The 17,817-nt window shown below is 41.5% G+C and overlaps 4 protein-coding genes across 8 annotated transcripts; 2 read left to right on the plus strand and 2 right to left on the minus strand.

Annotated features, from left to right (window-relative positions):
- Positions 1-209: 209 nt before the first annotated feature.
- Spict (magnesium transporter spict) lies at positions 210-1,792 on the minus strand. 5 transcript variants are annotated; one of them, XM_076816653.1, is made up of 5 exons: positions 1,555-1,792; positions 1,347-1,469; positions 1,124-1,266; positions 925-1,043; positions 210-429 (listed from the first exon to the last, which is right to left on the minus strand). In XM_076816653.1, exons 1-5 carry the CDS (start codon positions 1,649-1,651, stop codon positions 300-302), a joined length of 612 nt encoding a protein of 203 aa, XP_076672768.1. In that variant the 5' UTR covers positions 1,652-1,792; the 3' UTR covers positions 210-299. The 5 variants fall into 5 exon arrangements, with proteins under 5 accessions (XP_076672768.1, XP_076672767.1, XP_076672765.1 ...); XM_076816652.1 differs by having other exon boundaries at positions 727-1,043; positions 1,555-1,791; XM_076816650.1 differs by having other exon boundaries at positions 210-1,043; positions 1,555-1,791.
- A 706-nt stretch (positions 1,793-2,498) lies between these two features.
- On the minus strand, positions 2,499-5,524 carry Fy (fuzzy planar cell polarity protein-like protein). The gene is made up of 5 exons (XM_076816647.1): positions 4,608-5,524; positions 4,127-4,519; positions 3,421-3,618; positions 3,111-3,310; positions 2,499-3,036 (listed from the first exon to the last, which is right to left on the minus strand). The coding sequence occupies exons 1-5, from the start codon at positions 4,683-4,685 to the stop codon at positions 2,679-2,681; spliced, it is 1,227 nt and encodes a 408-aa protein (XP_076672762.1). The 5' UTR covers positions 4,686-5,524; the 3' UTR covers positions 2,499-2,678.
- Positions 5,525-6,344: 820 nt separating this feature from the next.
- Positions 6,345-8,158, plus strand: Vih (ubiquitin conjugating enzyme vih). The gene is made up of 5 exons (XM_076816682.1): positions 6,345-6,361; positions 6,482-6,773; positions 7,083-7,197; positions 7,297-7,501; positions 7,564-8,158. The coding sequence occupies exons 2-5, from the start codon at positions 6,670-6,672 to the stop codon at positions 7,686-7,688; spliced, it is 549 nt and encodes a 182-aa protein (XP_076672797.1). The 5' UTR covers positions 6,345-6,361; positions 6,482-6,669; the 3' UTR covers positions 7,689-8,158.
- A 276-nt stretch (positions 8,159-8,434) lies between these two features.
- LOC143371477 (serine hydrolase BPHL) lies at positions 8,435-9,559 on the plus strand. The gene is made up of 3 exons (XM_076816686.1): positions 8,435-8,560; positions 8,629-8,719; positions 9,331-9,559. Exons 1-3 carry the CDS (start codon positions 8,435-8,437, stop codon positions 9,531-9,533), a joined length of 420 nt encoding a protein of 139 aa, XP_076672801.1. The 3' UTR covers positions 9,534-9,559.
- Positions 9,560-17,817: the final 8,258 nt, after the last annotated feature.

The raw sequence follows: 17,817 nt of genomic DNA on the forward strand, positions 1-17,817 counted from the left end.
GGCCGTTCTCCTACAGCTGTACGGAGCAGGCGAAGAGGAGAAAGAGCCACTGCGGCTCGCGAGCCGCTAGTGCGACACCCGTTATATGACAAGAAGAATAGGTACTGTTAGGTACATACTTACCTACATATATGGCGTCGAAATATGGCACTTGTTCAGTGCTTATACAAGCTATAAATTGCAACATGACATTGATTGTTAGTACTATATAGTAGAATTATAGTATTCCATTTGAGACAAGGTTATATTAGAAATTACACTTAAATACATTATTGCGTTATAAACTTGGGACACAATCGCTATATAATTCTTGTTGAACGCTGAGTTCTGGACGTCTGGCCTATTTCCATTTCAGTTCCAAGCCTTGTTATTAATCTTTCTTCTTCATCCCTATTATTCCACTGGGTATCACTGCTTACAAATCGTTCCCTTTTAGGCAGAAACATGTGCCTAATATTAGCATAGTGTATATTTATATCCTTGAATGCATTTAACAGAAATATTGCAATTATCACGGTAGAAAAACCACAGAAGGAGCCTAAAATATCTGTGCTACTCATATTTTCCCATTCCCGAAATAATAAGGTGGACGCAATTATTACTAATGTTGTAAAAAACACATAATATACTGGCGTTACGACTGTCGTTTCAAACAGGTCCAACAATCTATTCAAATAATTCATTTGTACAACGACGCAAAGTATCACAGTAATCAAACAAACCCACGTGAATAAGTTAGCGAATCCATTGTTGAACCCAGTAATGGTTTCTTTTAATGCCAGTCCCAAACCTTTACAGCTCATGACGTTTAATGAACCAACGGAAGAGCATAGGCAGGTGTACACCATGATATTTTGTTTTCCATAAGCAGGACCAAAGTAAAGAATTATTGAAAGGCTGCATACTATTACAACCGAAACATACAGGATATATCCTGGATCCTTGACCTTGTCTAAGAGCTCGTTTAACGTGCTGACTTCTCCCTCTTTCGGAGAATGGATTACAAGAATTGTGGAACCCAAGATGCACAAAAGGCAGCCAATCTGGGAGAAGAGATGTTTCTAGCTTTCTTCGCTACTTGATACACAAAGACTATATCGTTTGATGTGTAATACAACCTTACCTTTCCTAGTAAATTAAGTTTTTCGTTCAGGTACTTTGATGCTAATATCGTGGATATTAAGACACTGAGCGCTCCCAATGGCGTAACCAACGAAGCTGGTGCAAAGGCGTAAGCGGCAAAGTTAGCTGCTTCTCCGATCCCCACTTTAATTTGAATATATATAAAATTCTAGCAAGATCAAACGCTTGGACACATCTTTGTTACGTGAAGAGTTTCTACTTGCTTGAAAGAAGACCAGCCCACCATACCCATTCTTTCAAGTATCCATACCCTCCGGACGAAGCACGTACCATGCCACGTCTTTGAAGGTGAATCAATGCTTTCTTCTTTATAATAAAACTAGCTCCTGAATAAATACAACGATTCGGAGTAAGCAATGTTAATAGTTGGCTAACTGGTTGTAATCTTGTTTATTTGAGCAAGTTTCAAACCTATAAATATGCTGGAACTAATGGCTAATCCTAAACCTATGTAAAAGTCTGTTAGGTGGTAGAATTTTGCATCAACTATAATTCCTGTGGTATCCATGCTTGTACTTTTAAAGGAGCGTTGTAGTTACAGCCATAACACTCGGCGACGGATCGCAGGGTGTTGTTTTCGCCATGTGTCGCCATGTTTCGCCACGGGGCGCCGCGCACTCGGGCAGCTTGAATGAACTTAGACTATATATACAATATAGACACGGCTCCAGGTAATTGACTTGACGCAAAGATAAATTCATATACCGTGATGTACATACTGTTACGCTATCGCTTGAACGTGGCTGGGAAATTGTAGGTAATCGGTAAGTAGAGTACGTAGGAGCGAGATTTGAAACGAACGGGGAAGAGTTTATTGCCAGGACTCATAAACACGTAGAGCGCGTTGTTTCTCGAGGGTTTTTCCTTGCTAGTTTTTTTAACGTGTTCTTACAATGCTAGTAGCTGATGCCTGAACTCAGAAGGCATACGATAGCCTGGTAAAGAAAAATATACCCTTCTTGCTTTTTTAACCCATTTTATAGTGCCAATTTAAATAAAAATTTAAAACCTAAATTTAAAAATATTCCCTTTTTTTAGTATAAACTTAATAAAGATCAGTTTTGAAAAATAAGCGATTTTTTCCCAAAAGCCAGGGGGGGCAACTGCCCTTTTTGCCCCCTCCTGCGGACGCTCATGTCCATGTATATCGTTCTGCTAACTGGAGAAATCTGATGAAACAGGTTCCCTTGATTTACATATAAGAATAGTTACAATTGTAACTATTGCAATTGCAAAAATTCCTATGCAAGTACTTACAGAGTGAACACTGAACACACCGTCAAGTTGGTTTATGGTCGTCTATATAATTTAAATCGGGCGACATTAAGTACGAATTACAAATTATAAGAATCTAGTAATATGTAGATACGTTTATTGTTCCATTAATATTCGTTTGCTAGTTGGAAAAACATAATCGATTAGATGGAATGATAAAAGTGTAAAGCGGATCCACATACGCACGCTTGCGCACACAAACAGCCACGCACTGCAGTAACAGATCTAGCACACAAGGCTCCTCAAGTTATTCAAATATTTTACCAACAGCCTTGTTTATCGACAAATAATGTTTTTAATATTTTCTGGCAAATCAGTCTCATAGTATGAGTAGGAACTATAGATGCATATAAAATACAAAGTACATGATCTCCATATTTAACTGCATGACACTTGTGATATTCCGAGCACAAATAAGTTTCTTTTGCGCCAACAAATTTCCAACCATCACTCTTTATCCCATCACTGGAGTCGGAAGACAATATAAAAGTTTCAACGGCTTGATGATAAAATGTTCTCAATATATCTAATCTGTGCGATCCACTAATTCTGTTTTTAGTATATTGAGTATTTCTGCCGAGTACAAATTTTTGCACCTTGTAGTTTACCAAGAGGAATCTAAACAGACATAAGATAATATTTTAACCATGTTCGAAAAATAGGTTTTCTTTCATAGCGTATCTGTATAGTACCCGAGTGTTTCTGAATCTAAATTTATAGAGATAGGTAAATTGCGCGGATAGCATTGTTCTGCGCTATGTAAAGCATCGATGCCGGTCTTCCAACACTGCACGGCGAATCTCTCAATCTCCGGTAATTCTGGATTTGGTCCGCATAATGCTAATACCTCGATATGATTGACCAATGTGAGAGACACTAGTCTGAAAGCCACCTGCGCAGAGTCCCTTGTGTCGCTGTTATATGCATTTGTATACCGTTATAGATAACGCGCAGACAACATTAGATATAAATTTTCTTGCTACCTACCCGAGCGATACTTACATTTGGACTTTTATAAGGTAAAAACACCGGAATGTCGCGTGTAGTGCAAATACCTTCCGCAGCGACAGCTATTATTAGCAATTTTCTTTCAATAGGATGTAAATTCCACCATCCGTCTGTAGCTACAGCTAAGCAGCCATGTATTAAGATGCAGCCGTATACGGAATCCAAACACTCTGTGTAACCTTCTAAACAAGTCTTAAACAGATTATTATTTAATATATATGATGTAGTAGGAGGTGTAAGTTATGCAAAAGTGATAAAGGGTCGTTAATACATCTGGTGGAGGACTGTACAGGGGTGGAAAGAGTAAATATATGCGTGGAAGAAATACTTCAGCATAGAAGGGTAGAGGAGGTGGTGGAGTGGTTAAAGGGGTATAGAAGGAAGGAGGAAAGAAAAAGATAATGAAGGAGAGAGGGCAAAATGACACCAAAGAATAACAGCATGCAATAGAATAGAATGTTAGGGGAGGGACTAGTTTCAATAGAAAAGCGGATAGTGTAGGACTGCGTTAAATATATAGAGGCGAGTGTAGAAGGGGTGTGTATGAATGTGAGCGAGCAGGAGATGTGTGTGGGTGTGAAGTTAATAGGAATTTTAAACCAAGCCACATTTCTGGACCGCAAGGTCGAAATTAAATAAATATATATGTATATGATGTAGAAGGAAGTTGATGGTGTAGGTAATAAAAAATTCTGATTACCAGAAGCAAATTATTTTCTGGGCAAATCATGCATTCTGTCATGTTGACGATATCAGTTTTCGAGCAAATTCCATCTCCAACATTCAGACACTGTAATAGACTGTCCACAATTGGACCGCATAAACGCATATCTTTTTTAAGCTTTTCAATATTTCTTGCATTTTTTAGCTCCTCGATACCGACAAATAAAATCATTGCAGCAAAGATAGCATCGAGAAACTTGTACAAAACATATTTCGTAGTCCCATTCGCGATAACTATTAAAGTAACACTTTGTTCAAACTCTTTCCACACTATAGTAGTGTCTGGTAAGTCCGTACTCAAAAGTTCAACATCTTGTGATTTTAGAAACATATGTATTCCATTTAGGGATGCTATTTTAGAAAAGGTCATCTACAAATATCATGAATAAAATCACCAAGTCGTATCGGATAAATATTTTCAATCACAGTTTTATTTATTGCCAAATCAGTTTTCCTACCGTATCTCCTTCTCCTTTCTGTCGAGAAAACAATGGAATTCCTCCAGAGGAGGTTAAACACATAACGTGAGCTACCATAATGTCATAATACTATTTTTCTCCAGCAATTTATATCTTAACAGTCACTTTCTCTTGTTCAAGGATGAACCTTAAATTCTATTTATCATTAACTTTACTCTGTCATTATTTAGTAAGTAAATTGCACTTGAATTGACTTCAAGAAAATAAAAATGCACTAAAAAGTAAAAAATAATTTTTTCCCTTATTGAGTGTCAAGAGGGTGAAATAAGGAGGAAGAGGTGGGATGTACAGATTTCATGGTACATAGCTTATATTTTCTGCAGGGTTCTAGAGAGTAATTATACAAAATTTGGTTCAGATCGGTTAGAAAAATCGGGATAAAAAGTATCGTGGTCTTAGACTACGTATAGGTATACAAAAATTCAAAAACAAACATCAAACACAGTTTCGCATGTATTATATTAAATAGTAGGATTAGAATGCAAACTTAAGATGGCGGGTGATTTTTTGTTTTAAGAGCTTGAGCGCTGTATAATTTATCATATTATACTTGTACGTACATATTATCTATACAGTTTACATTAAATTATATATGTTGGTTTTTCAGTCGATCAGTGAGTTATTCTCCTTCTTTTGCATTTAAAATAGCACGTACAATAGCACTTAGTATGTATTGTCATTTTCTTATTTCCGCTACGCAATCTGGTGGCGAAAATTAAAGCAGTCTAATCGGGTTAGCTGTCACATGTAATTGGCAGTATTGGGAATTTCGACTGTTTGATGATCGATTTTGTAAAATTTAACAGGCTATTTATTGACAAAAACATTATTGCACTGTGTCAATACTTGTGTGACACCAGTCCTGTAACGCGATTGACCCGATTACAGAGTTTACTTTAGTAGATGGCGCTCTCACAGTATTTCCCAATACAGAATACAGACGGCTCAAACGATTGTGGCCGATCGAGATTCGATTGTGGGACAGTTTCGTTCTGTGTCTACTTCCGCTTTTGCTCCAAAATCGCGGCAACCAATCAGCGACGATACACGTTGTTCCGATCACTCCCTAAAGTATCACTACAAGCACGTCACTGTGACGCCATCTGCCGTGATCCTATGATTGCCATAATTATATAAATTTTCGCGGTCTGCAGCGGTCTGCTCTGTTCGAGCTGCTGTAGCGTAAATGATGCCAAGAATAAATGTCCAACGACTTTTATGGCGATGAATTTCAAGAAAAAACATAATAACTTTATGCTTCTCGCTAATATCACTCATCAAATTTCCGTAGAAGCATAATATCTCGTTCATGCATCGGCAACCGTGTTTGAAATGGAAATGAAAACGATGAATCGCGAAGTAAATAAATCAAACGGATTTATAATGAAAGACACGAATAAATAAAACGGGATGGTGGATCAGTAATGAGGGAAAGAATGGAAAGGAATGTTATGTATTCGTAGGGATAGCAGGGGTTAGGAAACCAGAATACTGCTTACAGAATTTAAACGGCCATCCACGGGCATCCTTGGGCGAATTCCACTTACGTCCAGATTGCCCGCCACGGTCGCGATATGTAATGGATATCTAGGGGATTACGGGCGATTTGGGCGTATGTAAGTGGAATTCGCCCCTTTATAGATCGGTCGAAGGTTCATTCGTCGCAATTCGCCGTTGCCGTTGCGCCTGTATCAATGTAATCTGGAATCAATGGCAGAAACGTTATCGAGTATGTGTAAAGTCGTACTGAGAAATGTTTACACCGAGCAAGCGTAATGTTTCTTCTCGCGATTTATTCGAATAAATTTTTGAATCAATATTTTCTTCGATTGGAATAGGTAGATTGAGTGTAGATTGATCGCACAAACAAGCATGCTACACCTTCAACAGCTGTTCGAAGCCAAATGTTTTCAAGTTGGTTGATAGCGTCTGGAACATTCAAATTTCCACAGTGACTGTTGTGCCTCGTACCGAAGCTTCGGAAATCTCGCGTGAGAAATAATACTCCTGAGGATCTAGCACGTGCGTTTCTCGACCCGGAATGGCACAAAATATAAATCCGTTTTATTCGTCTCAAAACACACCGAACAAAGCCACTGAGGAAAAGCAGAATGTACCAAAAGACAATCATGCAGTTAGTAAACGGTATGCAAGCTATGTATATGGTACTCTAAACGGAACTTACTCGCCGAATTTATCGCCAGATGTTTTCTGTCGTTATCCATTCGTCGTCTACTTGCTACGTCTTTCTTAATAAACCGTGCAACAAGCAATATTTCCCGCAATTAATATTTCAAGTCGCATAACCTAGTTGCAATGTTTGGGCGAATATTTTGAAGTTAGCTCAGCCCCAAACTGCATGTCTCCATAATTCTAGACGAATTCTACGGTAGTTTAAGTTAAAAATTACATAATATTTACTCATGGTGTAAGCAAAGATAAATTTATGCGCAGATTGCAAAAGGAACTCATGGTTTTGATGATGAGTACAGAGAAAGGTGTTTCCGCCTTCCCAGACGGGGAAAATCTGTTTAAATGGATCGGGACTATCACAGGACCAAGAGACACGGTATTAACTACGTTGTAATCACGCCAGTAATAGACACAACAGATATCGTGTCAGATGTATGAGTTCTATATTGTTTCATCATCATCATTGTTATTACAGGTTTACGCTGGTCTCACCTACAAATTGACTTTGGAATTCCCTCATAGTTACCCTTACAGTGCCCCGATAGTGCGTTTCGCCACTCCCTGTTTTCATCCAAATGTAGATGTAGGGGGTAACATTTGTTTGGACATACTAAAAGATAAATGGAGCGCTTTGTACGACGTGCGCACCATATTACTATCTATACAATCTCTTCTTAGCGGTGAGTAGGCTTTTATTTATCCATAAGGTAAGGGCAAGTATAAGTATCATTTGAATTTGCAGAACCTAACAATGAAAGCCCCCTTAATCCTCAAGCTGCAAAGCTATGGGGTGATCAGACAAAATATAAGAAGCATTTAACAGAAGAATATCACAGAGCTCTTAATCGCGATCAACAAGATTCATGATAAGGCCATTCTTTTAATCCCCTTGGCTGATTTATTATTTTTACTTTGGTCAATGTTACAATTAAGTATAAGGCATGTAAAGACCTGCTGCACTGAACTTAGAAACTTTATTACGAAAAATTTAATTTCCTGGTCTTTTTTTCTCATCGATATGCTGTATCGCATAAAACATAAGGAATCAAGAAAATCATTTCTGCATCGTTCATTACAGTCACCTCTGTTGCGTAATATCGTAGTAGTTCTCTTAAAGTTGAACAGAAATTTGTATCATGATTTCCAGATTGTATATGCGGATTAAACATTTTTGCATCATCAATTTATATCAGAAATGTTTATTTATTTTTTACTCTTAGTAATTATATATATATATTGACTTTTCGACATATTTTACCATTTTTCGTACGTACCAGCTACACCTGACATTACGTCACTCATTATTGTATAATTCGAAAATAAATATTTTAAACATTCGTGCTCTGTGTTTTATTACAACTCCTTGAAACGATCCGCTCGAGTTGTCAAATGGGCGTTTAAAGCCAACGTGAAATTCTTAATCTTGGGCGATTTGTAACATGCGTATGCAGAATAAAAATGTACAAATACAAAGGTGCTCGAAGGACAACATATTTGATAATCGAGCGTGTGTTTAAAAATGATTGGAAGCGAACTCTACTTATACAAAGTGTGCGTTCGCAACAGATTTAGTATCGCGTGAGCGGGTCTCTCAAGTAAAGCGGTCGTCAGCTATGCCCATGAAATTATGTCGCTGTTTCAGCAAGAAAATATCGGCCAATCTAGGTGCTGTGTCTATCGGAACTGCTCATCAGGAAGGAAAATTCTTCTCCACGGTAGTTGCCAGCCACGCTATGGAGGTAAGGCAACTTTACTTTATTCAACACTACCATAAAATCGCAGCAGCAATTGACCAATTGTTCTACAGGAACGAAAAATCTCCGTAAACGATACTAGTGCCAATTACTTGAGAGTTGGGACCGGTGAGCATCCAGTATTCCTGCTACCTGGTGTTGGGGGTAAGCAAATTTGTAAAAATATGCATACGTGGGATCAACCCCCATAAGAAGGAGGCCTGAATAAGAAACCTCGACGAAGATCGGTGGGTTCGAGTCCCCGTCGCCCGAGGCCTTCTTTTTCTACAGCTATTCCTACATACCTATAGGTATATGCGTTACCACGTTGGGCGCGCATTAAGTTCGCGTGGAGTAGTAGGTACTGCTCGTAGTGCTCGTCGGTAACTCGATGAATGTGGTGCTGCTAAGTAGTATCACTTATCGTTGAAGGAGGTAACGTAGCATTTATGTAAAAGTGTAATATTCGTACACCGTTCACGACGAATTTTATTCTGAAAATATCGAATAAAAGATAGTTGTGGAAAAAATCTTACAACTATGGGATGGAGTAAAAAATTGATAAAATATATATTCCTTTTTCCGAATGTATGAAAACATTAGAATATAATGTTCAGAGAAGCACATTTATGATTCGCAGATAAATCGATAAATCCTTCGGCCTCTGAGGGGTCCCGCGTCACGAAGAACATTGCAATTATTCCAACTGAAGTTATCCAATATATTTACATACATACCGTAATACGTGCTACTATACTTGGTGTACCATGCTACAGGTTCGATCTGGTGGAATTTTAAACCGCAACTGGAGGCTCTCGATGGAAAGAAATTTAGAATAGTCGCATGGGACCCGCCTGGCTGTGGCAAGTCCAGACCACCCGACAGAACCCTCCCCGACGATTATTTCGAACGCGATGCTGTACAAGCCTGCAACCTAATGAAAGTTTTTGGTTACCCGAGGTTTTCATTGATAGGATGATGCGAAGGATGGTAGTCGCTGCTGCAAGCGCCTATATAACACCGAAAGAAATTAAAGCATCATTAACTTTAATTTAGGTGTGGTCCGAAACTAACATTTTGTGAAGACGCTCGAATTTGTTTCGAATCGATTGGAACCTCCGTTTTTGAATTATTACTGCAAAACAAAAGAAACCTTTTTTAAAAAGCCTGTTTAATAATCCATCTATAGCGTCATATATAATGCAATTTTTTTAAAGCTTATGATGTTAATAAACTTCATGCCAAAGAACAAGTCTCAGTTTCAATTGATTTCATTATAATTAATTGAAACAGAGATGCTTCATTTTAGACAGGAACGACTGCCTACTACCCTTAATAAACTGTCTGATCCTTTTCTACGCGCGGCATTCGCGTATTCGCAGCATAGAAAAACCTCGACAATTGGCCAGAGACAGCGCGAGACACAGCGATAGCTTTCTACGCGAAGGAATATTTGCAAGGAATTTGGAACGACTGGATGGATGCTCTTTCAAGGATTCATGAGAAGCGAAACGGCGACTCCTTCAAAGAATATCTGCGGAGAATCAAATGCCCCACGTTGATCGTTCACGGGAGGAAGGATTCAACGACTTTTGCCGAGCATTTGGTTTATTTGAAAGAGCACGTACCCGGAGCAAAGTTCGTATGCCATAAACTTTCTCACCCGAATCACGCGGATTCTCCTTGTTTCAGGCTCGAAGGTGTTGGAAAATGCGGGGCACGAGCCGCATTTACAATATCCCAATGAGTTCAATGAACTCGCCGCACAATTCTGAACCGAGTAATGCGAATCTGCGCATATATATTCTTTAATGGAATTCTCTGGTTAAACTTGGTCGACGGAGCATTTTTATCGAGTGCTCCGGTACAGTGGAGCACTGAATACTGAATGCATGATGCAGCATAGAGGACACACGTGGGATAACCGGCACAAGAATCGAGAATCGAGACAGAGAAAGGAGACGCGATACCATGTGGGCGACCAAAGTCTTTCCCGTATACCTACGTAGGTTCGCATCGCTCGCAAGACTTTCCAAAATCCTCTCCAACTTGTGCATCGATTAAAGGTCGACCGACATTCATCCGGACCACGTAAATATTCATTACTTTGTCCTGAAAACGTTCCGGATTACTTCCCAAGCATGTCAACCCAGCACTGTTTACACAGCTACCGGTATTACGCCCGTGCGGAATGACGATCATTGCGCGGAATGCCACGATCACTTCGGCCAGCCGAGACTGACTCGCACAGCGAAAAATTCAGCCGCCTGAAGTTAAGATAAAGAGGCAGTGATCGGAACTTAAAGTACACACCTATGTAAGTGGTTGTATCCATGCGGACGCCGAGGACCGCCCATTCGAAACAGCCGCAATGCGCTTCAGACGAAAATCGATCCTCTCCCTGAACTCGACTACGCCCCGAAAGATCCATTTGCCAGAAAGCGACGGCACACGGCGCGCTTCTTCTCTCTCTCACTCGGCGATTTCATCAGAAACTTCAATGGCAAACCGCAATTAAGTAGTTTACCCAATTCGTGCGTGAATTTGGGAGAAGCCGAGACTCGGCGCGAAGGGAATGTCCCGGTGCAGCAGGTAGCGCAGAGTTTCTGGATTCGCGTCGAGAAATCAGTTGCGCGCGGATAGAAAGTGGTCTTGTGCCACTTATTATGCGAGCGCCTTTAGAGTCGAGATGAAAAGCAGCGCGCGATCGGGCAGAAGCATTCGCGCACGTATTCGCGGAACACTTTTGCTCGGAGCCGAATCCTTCCAGTTGCGAATTCATTGCGTAACCGCGTAACGGAAAGGTCCGAGAAAGCATCGTACACCGAACAACCCCCAGGAACTCTGTTAACCCTCGAGTAATACTTTTGTCAGCCACCGGCTTGCGTCGTACGTGTCACCTGATCGTCAAGGAGATCAACTGTGATCAAGTTTCTCTCCTCGCGTCCCAATGCAAAGCCATTCAGAACGTCTACGCTCCTTTATCGTAGGAGTGTGGAAGGACATACGTAATTGCGTTCAGACGTCGCGAACGAAGGTAAATGTTGTAGATAAGCAGTTTCGCGCGGTACATGCCGATCGATCCGCTGGCAGTGGCACCAGTAGCCGAAGGAAACTGTTAAAGTTTAAAGCGAAAAAAAAACAGCGACACGTATAATGCAGCGGGTGTGGCCTTATATGGACAGACCGCTTCGCGATTCGATCAAGCAGACCTGTCCTTATTCTTTTCATGCTTCCCTCCATCGTCTTCCCTTCTTTTATTATTATTATTATTCGTCTTTATTACTTGACACATCCAGAGAAGAAAATAATATATAAAGACAAGCGAAGTAAATGGCGAGGCTGCAGTACAATAATGTTAGAAGCCTAACCATAACTAAATAACTAACTAAATGACTAAAAACTAACTAACATTAAGAAACTAGAAAGTTATTGCGACGCATAATGTAACCATATATATCGGCGAGCTTTACGTTTAAAATCAGGAAACGAATTTAAACCTCGACGATCAGGTGGGAGGGAATTATAGTAATGAGCCGAAATATAAGCAAAGGATGATTCAAATTTAGATGTCAAGTGTGTCGGTATGGAAAGGAGACTTTGGTGTCGAGTGGAGCGAGAATTAGGCCCATACTAAGAAAGATTATTGCGAGGAATATTATAGAGATAAGGCGGGACATGAGATGAGAGTATTTTGCGAACGATACAACATAAATGTAAAATCCAGCGCTGAGGCGTACGTAACCAAGACGTTTTGACGTATAGGTGAGAGATATGATCATACTTCGCGACACAAACAGAAAAACGCAATTATTAGCTAAAAACGAAAATTCTTTTAGTGGGTTCATCGAAAGAACTACTGCGTAACGCGATTTATTATTTTCATCCACTCGATGACGATTACGGTATTATGCGCACGCGTTTTCTTACAGAAAGCATGCACGCTCGTGGAAAAAAAAAATTAACAAGTGGAAGCGGTAGCTCGGGGCAAGAATGCATATGCATGCGCCCAAATCCTACATACGCGATCGCATGTGACAAGCGAGTACCTTAATAAAAAAGGACGATCGTTCCGCCGGTATCGAAGCCGGGCTTTTGCCGGATCTTCGCAAACGACGTCGTGGAGGATCTCGCACGACCGACTAGCCGAATAAAAACATCCTCCTGCCGACGATTTTCTTTCGGATAAACGCACTAGGGATCCGACTATGCAAATGCTTCGCCCGTTTTGGAGGCACGGCAGCGAGCCACGATGACATCACTGCGAGCTGTTACTTAATAACCAGACCGTCGCGAGATCGGGTAGTCATCGGCGACGCAACAACGCCGTTTAACGAGACGATCCTCCCCTCCCGCATTTCCGGCGTAGTCCCTGCACCGCGAATCGTGCGCCCCGAAGTCTCTAAGCTGCGTATGTACTTTTCATTTCGAAATGCCTGCCTGAAATCCGCACCGATGCCCATCCTTGTTGGAAGAGACACGGGCCCAAACGGGGAGAGGAAATCAGAAAGGCGCGGAGCGAAAAGAGAGCGAGAAGGAGGACTGCGTGACTCACAATCAGATTTCGAGCCTACCGTTATCGACTCGCTTCTCCCTGGCGCGAGTCCACGGCGGTCCACGGCTTCGCCACGATGTACGATGGGTACCTACTTAACGTCGCGCCGCGCGCTGTCCTCCCAAGTAGAAAACCATACCATTTACGGCAGCTTGCGGCTCCGTTGTTGCCCGCTTGCAGGCCAGCATCGCTGGAGATCGTTCGAGAAAGTGGTCGTGCGTCAAAATCTTGGCCTCGATACGACTCCGACAACCCTGTCCCCGAGCCAATTATCCAGAGCTCCTAAAACACCTTGCGAAAGTAAATGCGTCCCATGTTTGGAAAAGCCATGAATCGATTCGTCGCGGTACTACGATGGGGGCGGGGGTTGGTTAAATATGTCCGAGGGTGAGTCGTACCCCGTACGAGGCGCTACTTTCGAGGGTAGTGGTAGCGGTAATTGAGACGCATCGATACGGATATACGCTCGCGGAAATATTTAGACGTACCTGTCCTGCACGACATCCTCAGGATCAATAAAAGTTGAGGCGGGGCAAGGCCTGGCCTGCTCGCCGTTCCGACTCGGTTCTCTCGGCGTGGCGCGGCATGGCGCGGTAGTTTCGAAACGCTCGAGCGATGCGAGCAATCGCTTGATTCTTCTGTTCGTTCGCGCGATCCACTCACGCACCCGTCAGTAGGGGTAATAACGAGAATTGTAGTTGCACCGATCCAATAATTCACCCTCCATCGATCGAATTACTCACAGGTTGTCCGGTCGATAACGTCCATTCGCGAAGGAAAGAATCGGACACGTCCTATTCAGGCTCAAAGTCTCGATTTGTAGCGAGTCTTACTACTAGCTCACGCTTAAGGGGGGACCCCACCCTCAAACCACTAACAAAAGACAAAGTTGGGGATTTTTTTGTTCGTATAAATAAAAATATATGGGGGTTGGATTTTTTATATAGTTTTAAAGGAATCTTTATTTTGCTAGACATTTTTTCTTTATGAAAAATTGTGCAAAATGGCGGTGAAGAAAATGACTTTCAGGAGCACTGCAAAAAAACTGGCTCACACTCCCGGGAATGGCTGGATCATCTGAGAAGGAAATACAAAAAATATATATAAACAGGAATATATTATCTTTGACCTAGCGTAGGATTTTCGCAAAATTCGAATTATTTTGGAAATTATAGCAGTTTGAAGAATTGACATTAATAGTTTACACAAAATATGCATTGAAATGCTTGCAAAAAATCGAATAATTGAAATATTCAAAAAATCCTACGCTAGGTAGTAGATTATATATTACTGTATATATTTTTTTTTGTTTTTCATCTCAAATGATCCAGTCATTCCCGGGAGTGTGGGCCAGTTTTTCTGCAGTGCTCCGAGAAGTCATTTTGTTCACCGCCATTTTGTACAATCTTTCATAAAAAAATATTTCTAGCAAAATAAAGATTGCTTTAAAACTGTATAAAAAATCCGCGCCTTATATTTTTATTTATACGAACAAAAAAATCCCTAACTTGGTCTTTTGTTAGTGGCTTCAGGGTGGGGTCTCCCCTTAATCAATGGGAATAGCCTTTTGCTAGATTTCCAGGTAACGCTCGAAACGCAAAGGGGTTCGCGTGACGTAACACATAAAAACGGCCAACCCCTAGATCGGTAACACGCGACTCATAACCACGCTGTCTTGACATGCGTAGAAAATGTTGCGTTCGTTCTTGTTTCCGATAGCCAACGCCCAAAAATAGTCACGGTTAATTGACAGCGCAGACTCAATCGACTGCAAGCAGAGACCAACTATGCTCGCCAAAGTTTTGCTAGAGCGCCGTCAATCAGACCCGTTCCAGCGAGCTAAGCATGTAGGTATTGTTAAGGCTGTCAATCGTTGGATGAAGCACGATTATAATCGGTAATTATCGAAGCGATATTCGATCCGTGTTTGTGACTCACCCTTATCATGCATGGAATAAAGCGGTCTGATAAGAGATAATCAACGAGGTACTTTTTGAAAACGTTCTACGATATACATACATGATTCTCGGTTTTGTAGAACAATCACGCATCTCGCGACAAGCATCGCTGCTTGCGTGTAGGGCTGGGACTATTTGTCCTTTTTTCGGTATTCGAATATTCGAATACTTCAGTTGCTCAATTATTTGGCGAATATAATTCGAATATCCAAGTATTCGAATATAATTCGAATATCCAAGTATTCGAATATAATTCGAATATAATTCGAATATCCAAGTATTCGAATATAATTCGAATATCCAAGTATTCGAATATAATTCGAATATCCAAGTATTCGAATACTATTCGAATATTTAAGTATTCGAATACTGATGTATTCGAATAGTATGGTGTGAATTATAAATGAAGTTCTTTAGGTTCATTTGTCAGGGTGAAATTTTGTAAGCAAATTTTGACCCACTTCACACCATACTATTCAAATAAATCAGTATATAGTATTCGAATAATAACATCCGAATACTCAAATATTCGAAGTTCATTCGTAGCATTCGAATACTTGTAAAATATTCGAATATTAAATTATTCAAATAGTCCCAACCATACTTGCGAGATAATTACGTTTGAACTTGGCGCAAAAAACCGAGCGCAATTTGAGTTTTTACGTGGCTCCAGTGACGAAGTGTTATTTAACTAGTCGCATGGATAGATGGACCAATAATTATTGAAATGGCATGGCCTATCTTGCTACATACATAGGTAGGGGCGATACGGTACTTCTTCTTCTTCTTCTTCTTCGTCTTCTCCTTCTTTTTCCTTTTCTTTTCATTGACATAGGAACGTGCGCGATGTCTCGATCCGTTTAAATTGGACGTGATGTCACCGAGCGTTTATACTCTCGCGGACTCGTTTTAATGGCACGACCAACGAAGGACAATGAGAGTCGACCATATCCTCCTAAACTGGCTTCTATTCGCGCAATCTGTGCATTGGCGAACTCTGAAAGCTCAAGGGGTCCGTGTCTACTCGAATGCGATTACGCATAGATGCGCGATACGTATGTGGCATCGGTCTGATCGGTGAACGGATGTTCCGGTAGGTACGTGGCAAGCGCAATGGACGCGTTACACGAAACAACTAATTGTAAGTACATTACTGTTGCATCGGGCGAGTGACCGTAGCTTTCCTCTCGGTGGAAATTTACATCGATATGATAAGTAATTATGATCCCGCCGCTGGCTGCACGCTGTTGGCAGCCCCGTTACGTACCGGCACGGCGTGGCGTCGGCGATGCGTATCTATCAATTCGGGAGAATGTATGCTGGGAACTTGTACAGCTACAGTGTACACCGTACAGCCTCGATCGGACACACGCATCAACGGACGCGTGCGGTTCGTGAACGCACGTAGATGCGCGGGCGTCTATATGATCGTGAGTGATTTTTTTCCCTTCGGAACGAAGAACGAGTGATCCATACATGGTAACGGCGAGAAGGACTGGCTTACGCGTTGCAACGCGGGCACGGGCACGAGCCCACCCTACCTGCCCGCCTGTCTCCGCTCCTTCATCCGTCTCGCGTAGGTACTCCTGTGTTCTGTGTTCAACATACATGCATACATCCATACATGGCCACTTTTATCTACTCTCGATCGCCAAATTTCCTTATACATCGAATATCCATGGAATTCCGCGTGTAGCTGGTCGATGAATCAAATAACTAGCCGGATTGGATTTACAAAAGTCCAATGCCCATCAGTAGGTACGAATTAAAATGCATTCCAGTCCGCTGTGAAAAAAATACAGATTTTAGAACGCACATTCCTAATCTGTATGATCCGAATACGATGCGAATATTCTATGTCGTGCACATATCGTGGTTGGTTGTTGGCCAGTGAGCAAAGATGCTCCTCGCGGCTAGTGACTGCAAGTTAAGACGTTCTTGATTAGATCCGCAATATTTGGGTGGGCGTGTTCGACAGTGAGTCACGTATCGACTTTTCTCCCGGCGAGGTTTCGAAGAGCGGGCTGGGTTTCAGGCGAACCATAGGTAAGGGTGGGTAAGGGAGGAAACACCGCAATGCCATACGACTGCGTTCTTTCAAAAATATGCTGGCTCTGAAACAATTAATCCTACGTAAACGTGCATTACGATTTCGAACGATTACGATTATAAACGCAGGGGAGAAAACTCTGCAACCTTGGATACCCGAATTGTCTGAACGAGACGTGCTAAATACATTGACAATGCCTACTAATTACCAGCCTTAAACAATTCACTCGTAAGTGTAGGTATGTAGGTACTATGTATTTGCCGGTAAGGCGGAGAAACGGTTTCGTCTGATTCCCTCGAAACAATCGCCCGGGTCCCCTCTCTTGTCCCTGATTAAATTGCTTGGAAAATGACCCGTAACGATGCACGGAGTCGATGTAAAAGGGCGAACGACGTACAAACTCCAAGCCGACGATAAGGTTTGCCTTGGTCGATACGAAAATGATTGGACTTTGAATATCGATTCCTCCCTAACTCGATGCTTTTGTACAGGCCACGCCTGCTAATCGATAACATTTTGAGCGCGTCCAGGTGCTGTGAAAGATGCAATGTACTCGTGCTGGGTGTACAAACTTCAGCGATGCCGTACTTGTTTCGAGTAAGTGCTGGCAGATAGTGAGCGGAATGATGCAACGGTTTCTGAACTCGCGGCTCTTAAATCAATGTTTTCGTTCGGACGGGACAAACGTGGAGGTATCGGG

This window comes from Andrena cerasifolii, chromosome 7 (genome assembly GCF_050908995.1).
Source record: "Andrena cerasifolii isolate SP2316 chromosome 7, iyAndCera1_principal, whole genome shotgun sequence".
NCBI lineage: Eukaryota > Metazoa > Arthropoda > Insecta > Hymenoptera > Andrenidae > Andrena > Andrena cerasifolii.